The 8898-nt window shown below is 41.9% G+C and overlaps 1 protein-coding gene across 4 annotated transcripts in view; it reads right to left on the minus strand.

Annotated features, from left to right (window-relative positions):
* YLPM1 (YLP motif containing 1) overlaps positions 1-5601 on the minus strand; it is a 74248-nt gene extending 68647 nt beyond the window's left edge. For all 4 annotated transcript variants that reach the window (XR_014296320.1, XM_082647739.1, XM_082647737.1 and 1 more), the window contains exon 1: positions 4634-5601. Coding sequence is in view for 3 of the 4 variants with exons in the window: in XM_082647739.1 (XP_082503865.1) it covers positions 4634-5506 (873 nt within the window). In the remaining variant the exon portion in view is untranslated. The remainder of the gene's footprint in view (positions 1-4633) is intronic.
* Between the last annotated feature and the right edge of the window lie 3297 nt (positions 5602-8898).

Below are 8898 nucleotides of genomic sequence, written 5' to 3' on the forward strand. Positions count from 1 at the left end.
CCACCCAGTTTCCTATCCCAGAAACCCAGGAATCGTCCTTGATGCCTCCCTCTCCACTACTACTCAATCTCCAACTGGATTCTAGCACCAAAATATTTCTCCAGTCTTTCCACTTCTCTCCATCTCCTCCATCACCATCCAAGGCCAAGCCACTACTAACTCTTGCCTGGATCACTCTATTCACTATTCTCTCTAAATCACTCTTGCTCCTTTCGATTCCACTCTCCCCAAAGCAGTGTGAACTTTCAAACAAGCCAATCTGTCACATTTGCCTATATAAAATCCTTCAATGGCTTCCTACTGCCCTTAGGATAAAGTCTTCATAGGTCCTCCCTGGCCTGGTTTGTACCTTCAGTAAGCCCTACTGAACTTAATTCTTTGAACTCGTATCTGGTTATTTCCTACCCATTCTTCAGGTTTCATTTAAATATTACTTGCAAAGGGAGGTCTCTTCAATTAGGTGAGAGCTCCCAGCTATATTCAATCATTTGAAAAATATTTATTCTTCACCTACTATGTGCTAGACTCTGAGCAAGGCCCTGTGAATACAATGGTGAGCTTAAAAAAGCTCACCTTTTCCTAATCCTTATGGAATGGTCTAGTGATATTTTCTATTTTATAATTCCACAGCACCTTACACGTCTTCAATTACTTTTTAAATGTCTTTTCCCCGCATTGGAACAAGTGAATGAGGGCAGGTACCTTGTCTATTTTGTTCACCATTTCATCTCCAGTACTAAGCACAGTTCTTGGCACACAGTTGTTACTCAATATATATTTAAGTATTAGATAGTGACTAAAAACTCTAATCAAAGTCAACAGCTTTACCTAAATAAGTTTTAAGAATAAAAGAATAAATCACAGTTCATTAAAAAAAAGACCAGTATGCATTTTAACTAGCCAGTCCTTTAAAACACACAGAAGAGTTAATTCTTCAAAAATGACACATTCCATTATATCATCACTTTACTCTGAAAACTAGAAATTAAATGGAAGAATATCAAGCACTTATCCTGTCTTTTCTATGCTAACTGTATGTCCAATCAAACAGCCCTAGTTCATGAGTGAAAGTTTTTCTTTACAGAATTCCTTATGGTAAATATAGAAGAAACAGCAGAAAAAAAAATCACCATATTGCAGCCTCTAACAAAGAAATAATTTACTCAAGCAAAGACCATCAACGGATGAACCACTAGATGAAATATTAGATTGAAGATTGATGGGAAGCTTTACAGCAGAGAAAACAGTCACCCCCTCCTTGATCAATCTTGGCACCACTAACTATGGGACAGCCAGGCATTGAGTGACTCCTGATGGGATGCAAATGAAGTACACAGCACTTCCTAGGTTACGAAGTACACTTGCCAAAAGAAAGGTGAACTTAAATCTAAGAAGGTTGCACAGTTAATGCCTAGTTTACAAAAAAAAACATGGGAGAGAGAGGAACAAGTCAAATGACACCAACGAGACAGCAGACAAATCCAGGACATGGGACATTCTACAGGATAACTAACACAGATTTTTCAACAAGCTCAACGGCAAGGGTAGAGAAACAGAATAGGAGAGACTGACCTAAATCAGGGATTCTCAAGTGAGAGTGATTTTGCCCCACAGGGGATATTTGGCAATATCTGGAAACATTTTTGGTAGTCACAACTGGGGGCTGCTACTGGTATCTAGCAGGTAGAGGCCAGAGTTGCTGCTAAACATCCTACAATGCACAAGACAGCCGCACAACAGAATTATTCTGCCCCAAAATGTTTATATTGAATCCCAATTTGAACAAACCATCAAAACTTTATTAAGTCCATGGGGGAATTTTAACATGGATAATATCAAGGAATTATTTTTATTAGTATGATGAGACAATAGGGGAAATCTGAAGAGATCTGGTATTAGATGATGGAAACCTGTTAATTTTGTTAGGCGTTATAACGTGTTTACCTTAGAAAAAGTCCTTTAAAAAAAATGTCTAAGAATGTAGGAAGGAAATGATGTGAGATCTAAGATTCATTTAAAAATATTTCAGCAAGAACAACAGTAAAGGGGCTTCCCTGGTGGCGCAATGGTTGAGAGTCCGCCTGCCGATGCAGGGGACACGGGTTCGTGCCCCGGTCCGGGAAGATCCCACATGCCGTGGAGCAGCTGGGCCCGTGAGCCATGGCCGCTGAGCCTGTGCGTCCGGAGCCTGTGCTGCGCAACGGTAGAGGCCACAACGGTGAGAGGCCCGCGTACCACAAAAAAACAAAACAAAACAAAACAAAACAAACAAACAAACAAAAAGAACAACAGTAAAGGCCTAGGTGAAGCATACATGGCAAAATCTTGATAGCTGTTGAATCTGAGTGATGGGTATATGGGGAGAATCATACCATTTTCTCTACTTTTGTGCATGTTTAAAATCTTTCACCATAAAAAAATTTTTAATGAAATATTCCAAAAATAAAATATGAATCAACAAAGAAGGGTTAATTGTCAGAGACTGGCACTGGCATGAAGAAAATGTTTACCACCTAATACACCAAAGTATCCTAAGTCTAGAACACGACAACGCTTGTATCTTATTCAACAAAACTTTGTGGAGAGCTGACAAATTGGCAAGACACTGGCCTAGGTGCTACAGGGGATAAAAAGGTAAGTGAGGCAGTCCCTGTCTGCAAGGGACTTAAGATTTGAAGAACAGAACCAAACCACACAGGTAAGCTGAAGCACGGCTTCATAGAGACCCTGATATTTGAGATGTGCCTCGAAAGCAATACAACTGTAAGGGGGGAGAGAGGGTTGAGGAAGTTGGGATGAATTCTAGAGAGAGGTAAAAAAAACCTAAAGAGGCTTAGCAAGGGCCTTCTTGATCTGGCCCATTCCCACCTCTCAAATCTCATCTTCCACCACTTTCTTTACGGCTCTCATCAAAGAATTTGAGGCACTGAATAGTCAAAGCACTAAAAGAAGTTCACTATAGACAAGGGTACAAAGGCAGAAAAACAAAAACAGTGTTCGTGCTAAATATTCATATTAAGGATCGGTCTGATTCCCACCCCCCATCCCCCACTACCAAAAAACAATTCATTTGTCTAAGAGGCCAGAAAAAGTCCAGTAGAGATGAGGATATAAATGTCATATTTTGGCTTGGACTAACTCTGAGAGTGCTGGACAACAAAAGCACTGGAAATCTCAGAGTGGGGTGGTAAAGGGGGCAAAAATTCCATCTCTATTATAATGGAGGAATCTGGAGAAATAACCTGATGGGATAGTACTAATTTGGTGTAAGCTAACAGAATCTCTCATTCTACTGTTTTACCCCAGCATCTCAAGTGTTTTCTCCTGATGATGTGCCAAGCACCACATCTTGCTTACTTAAAACAACCTGTTTTCAGCTTGGTGCTTTGTGACCACCTAGAGGAGTGGGATAGGGAGGGTGGGAGGGAGGGAGACGCAAGAGGGAAGAGATATGGGAACATATGTATATGTATAACTGATTCACTTTGTTATAAAGCAGAAACTAGCACACCATTGTAAAGCAATTATACTCCAATAAAGATGCAAAAAAAACAAAAAAAAACAACCTGTTTCTCTTCTTAATTTCTAATGCCAAACCACTGTAAAATTAGAATAATATCTTTTGGAAATCTTTATATGTAAATCTGAGCTTGTAGATTAAAAGACTCTCTTTTTTCATGAGGGAATCTAGGTAGATTACTAATTGCTAAAAGTGTCTATTTTAAGAAACCAAAACAAATTATTTCTTCCACTTAATTTTATCTTCTTTCTCAAGACAGGAATTCATTTATTACTGCTACCCTATCAATCTTTGACAGGGAAGCATCACTTGAAAGAGAAGTTTAGAAGATTGGCTCTCTCATGAATGAAGAGATGTCACCACCATTTTTTTAAAACTTGGCTGAATTCCAAGGCTGTTACTGTGGAGTAAATGGTAACAACAATGCAATGCAGCAAATTGGTCATGTCTTAAAACTATCTTTAAGTGATGTGAGAACAGGATGTATGGGTCAGTTCCTTAAATGACCAACAGATTCCCAAAAAGGTCAAATATGTAGACTTCCCTAGGTATTGCATATATATCTATAAACATAATTAGGATGTTCCTGATTAGAACAAGATTTCCACCCTTCATTTGCTGAGACTTCTTAATTCAGGAAGCTGACAGCTATCAGTGGCCCTTAATTTTCTTTTAAAGAAACTAACTGGTCATAAGATTCATATGCATTTCAGGTGTCAGCCCTTTGAGAAGCTTCTTTTTTATGCTGCCCCTAAAACAGAATTTTAGTTTAAGTTACAATTAAACAACAACAACAAAAAAGCCCTTTGCAACAGCAATAAAACCTAGAAGCATGATCAAAGGAAACCAAGGAATACATCTGAGAAGTAACTCTTGAGTCACCCCATCACTCTGGTGTCTAGAAATATCTTCAAACACTGTTCTTTTAATAATCCACATTTAGCTAATTGAAAAGCTGGGATGTCAGACCTTTGACTTTTATGGACTACCCTGGAGTGTAAATTAGCCAGTTATCGTGTGTTGGAATTAGGCTAAGCCCTGGGTAAAGCCCCCAGGCCTGCTCACTTAGGGCCCTCTAGGTGAGAGGCGCAGCTTGGGCAGATGTTTTCTTACCTGTGGAGTCATCGTAGAGGGATCTGGCTCAGGGGCAGCTTGCTGCTGTTCAGCACTCTTGTTCTTGGACCCGCTCTCCAAAGGCTCTTGCTGGACAGTTGTCTTATTCCCAGAAGGGGCGGACGGCGGTGGCGGAGCTAGCAGCTGGGATTTAGAATGGCCTTGGGAGGGGCGGGAAGGAGATGCCTGAGAAGAGGGCAAGTAGGACTGGGAATGGCTCAAATAGGACTGCGAGGAAGAGGAAGAGGAAGAATAAGATGGGGTGGGCGCCAGGTAGGACTGGGAAGGTGGGGACTGAGAAGGGGACGGCTGAGCGGGAGGCAGGTAGGGCTGAGACGAGGCCGGGGGGTAGTACGAGGGTGGTGGCTGAGGTGGAGGCATGTAAGATTGAGACGGGGGCATGTAAGACCCTGGCGGTACTGGGGGAGATTCAGGGGGAGAATCCAGCTCCATGGGAACCAAACCAGGAGGCCCGTCTCGTTGGTGGTGGAGCATCTGGTGTTTGTACTGCTGCTGCTTCTGATAGCTGAGAGCCGGCCCAGGTGGCGGGGGCATCGGCGGCGGCGGTGGCTGCCAGTCCCCGTAGCCGCCCCCCGGCATCACCGGCGGGGGCGGCAGGGGGGGCGGAGGAAGGTGATGGGGCTGGAGCACGCACTGCATTTGCTTCTGGTGCATCTGCTGCAGCTGCTGGAGCTGCGCCAGGTGCTGCTCGCGGAAGCTCATGAAGCCAGAAGAGGAGGGGGCCGCGGGAGTCGTCGAGCTCGAGTACCCGGGCCCCGGCGAGGCCTCAGGAAGCGCCACCGGCGGTGGCGGCGGGACCGGCGGCGGCGGATAGTGGCTGCTCCCGCCATACCGGCCCCAATTCGGGTACATATCGGAGAAGAAGGCGCAGCGCTCGTCCCGGCGTCGTTACGCGTCGCAACCGACCTCCAGGAGCTGCGGCGGCGACGGCGACAGCCGGAACTCGCGGCGCCTACAGGTCCCGGAGCGTGTAAACGGAGCGCGCCAGTGCGCCGGCGCTACCGAGCTGCGCCCGCGACCGGGAAGGTGGGGACGGTACCGGGGCGATTACGCCTGCGCAGTAGCCACCGAGAGGAGAACAAAGGCAAGATAGAGCGGCCCTTTGCTTGGCGACTCTCGGTTGCCACCTTCCTTCCGGTTCGGATAATGTTGGGGCGAGCTGAATGTTCCTATATAGCCAAGGAACCATAGAGTCTCACAGCTGAGAGCGGTGGTAGAGATCCTATCGCTCTACGGGTTCGCTTTTGAATGGAAAAAAAAAAAAGGTTCCATTCACAATAGCAACAACAACAAAAAACCATGAAGCAGGTAGGAATATCACTAATAAGAAATATGCAGAATCTATATAAAGGAAACTACAGAACTATACAGACTCATATCCGAGTGGAATAAAATTAGACTTGAAATAATGGAGAGGTTTACCATGGTTCTGAATGAAAAGAGGAAAAATTATGAAGATGTCAGTTCTTCTCAAATTAAGTGAATAGACTTAATTCAATTCTAACAGAAAGTCCAATTAGGAACAAATCTGTGAAGATGTATTCTGAAGACAGAATGTAAGAGTACATCAATTCCTGCAGGTATTGTAAAAGGGAAGAAAGGGAATTCTTTAGAATAATTCAATGCAGAAGACTTTATGTTGGAGAATATCAGTCAAAGGAAAGATAGCAAAAGCCAGATAACAAAATTGTCTAGAGAGGACCAGATTGGATTTAGAAAATAATCCAATCTCATGTAATACTAAACATGAACCCATTTGGCTTGAGAGAATCACTGAAAAACAAAGCTGATACACACTGAATTCTGAAAACAAAACAAAACAAAAACCTACCTAACTCTGAGACTATTAAGTGTGTCAATGTGTCAGTTGTGCACCACTTACAGGTTTGACCTTGCTTCCATCTTAATAACCCAGATCTTCACCTCTCATAGGAAGTGGATGTGAGCGGAAAGTGGGGCAGCTAAGTTTCCTTTGGAAGAAAAAGCTTTTCATTCTCAAATAGGAATTTAGCTGTGTTTCTTTTAGCTTTTATTGAAATATAAAGTATATACATAAAATTAGAAATCATAGTGGACAGCTTAGTGAATTTTCACAAACCAATCACACTTGTGTACAGATCAAGAAACAGAACATTACCCAACTCAGAAATTCCACTTGTAATTTTAATATTTTCAATTGAAATTCTCTTTGAAAATTATAAAAATAAATGTAATTTACTATAGAACAGACAAGGAGAAAATCAGATGATCATCTCATTAGATGCAGAAAAAGAATGTTTTCTTTCATTTCATAAATTTCAATATCCATTTATGATTTTTAAAAAGATTTGCAAGCCAGAAATAAAAGGAAACTTCCTTAATCTTATACAGAGTATTTACTAAGAAAACTACAGCAAACATCACAGTTAATGCTGAAAAGTTGAAAGTTTTCCCACTGAGATCAAGAAGAGATGTCCACTGCTATCATGTCTGTTACGGGTTGAACTGTGTCCCCCCCACACCCCCCAAAAAAAGATGTTTAAATCCTAACCCCCAGCACCTCAGAATGTGACCTTATTTGGAAATAGTGTTGTCCCTGGTGTAATTAATTAAGATGAAGTCATACTGGAGTAGGATGGGCCCAAGTGGTCTCCTTATAAGATGGCCATTTGAAGACAGCACACAGAGAGAATGCCATATGATGGTGAAGGCAGAAATGGAGTTATGCAGCTGCAAGCCAAAGAATGGAATAAATGGAATTCTCATATGCTGCTGGTGGGAGTGTAAATTGGGATGACTACTCTGAAATACTATTTGGCACTATCTACTAAAGCTGAACAGCCCCAGAGCCTATGACCCAGGAATCCCACTCCTAAACATATAACCAACAGAAATGCATATATATGTTCACCAGAAGGCGTGTACAAGAATGTTCACAGCAACATTATTTGTAATGGCTGAAAACTGGAAAACAACACAAATGTCTACCTACACTAGAATAGATCATCAAATTGTGGTATATTTGTACAATGGAATACAAAACACCCAAGAGAATGAATGATCTATAACTACATGAAACCACTCAGATGAATCTCACAATGTTGAGCAAAAGAAGCTAGACAGAAAAGAATATATACTATATGTTTTCACATATATAAGTTCAAAAATAGACAGAATTTATATATAGTGTTAGAATTCAGGACAGTGGAGGGATAGTGACTGAAAGGGAGCTGCTAATGCTGTTTCTCGATCTGGGTGCTTGTTACATAGGTATGGTCAGTTTATGAGAAGTTCATCAAGCTGAACCACTTTTGATTTGTGCACTTTTCTATTTGTATAATTCAATAATGTACCTCCAAGAAAATTGTGAAAGATGGAAGTTCAAAAGAATAGTTACTGTAAAATTGACTTTACATATAGTTCAAAAATAGACAAAATTAAATCATAATGTTAAAAGTGAAGGTAAGGACTACCCTGGCTGTCCAGTGGTTAGAGCTCTGCACTCCCATTGTAGGGGGCATGGGTTCAATCCCTGGTTGGGGAACTAAGATCCCACATGCCACACAGTGAGGCCAAAAAAAAAAAAAGGAAGGCAGTGGTTGCCTTTGGGGAGAAGGAAAAGTGTAGTGACCAAGAGGGGTCACAAGTAGGGTTTTAGGTGCTAACAATGTTCTGTTTCTTGAACCAAGTGGTAATTACATAAATATTTTCTTTGTTAAAACTTACTGAGCTGTAAATTTATCCTTTGTGGTTTCCTGTTTGTGTTTTGTACCTCACAATTTTTTTTTAAGTTTTTAAGAGTGGGAAGGAAAAGAAAAGTGATGGTAGTGGAAGACAAAGAAAGATGAGATTAGGTTGAGGAAGGCAGGAATCTTTCTCTTTGCCTTTTCCTTTCCTACCTGGCATGGTAGGCTCTAGCTGTCAGGCCCCAGGCCCTGTATCCAGAAACCCTCCCTCAGCAAGGCACCTAATAGGGAAACAGCAACGCTGTTTAAAACAGGCCCTTCCACGTTCCCCTCATTGTTTCAAGATAGATATCAGCATTGTTCTAGATCCTATAGGAAATCCTATCTGCTACATTCTTTTTTTTAAAAAATAAATTTATTTATTTATTTATTTTATTTTTGGCTGCGTTGGGTCTTTGTTGCCGTGCGGGCTTTCTTTAATTGTGGCAAGCAGGGCCTTCTCATTGCAGTGGCTTCTCTTGTTGTGGAGCACCGGCTCTAGGCGCGCGGGCTTCAGTAGTTGTGGCATGCGGGCTCAGT

Source organism: Grampus griseus (genome assembly GCF_964374135.1).
Source record: "Grampus griseus genome assembly, chromosome: 2".
Classification (NCBI taxonomy): Eukaryota; Metazoa; Chordata; class Mammalia; order Artiodactyla; family Delphinidae; genus Grampus; species Grampus griseus.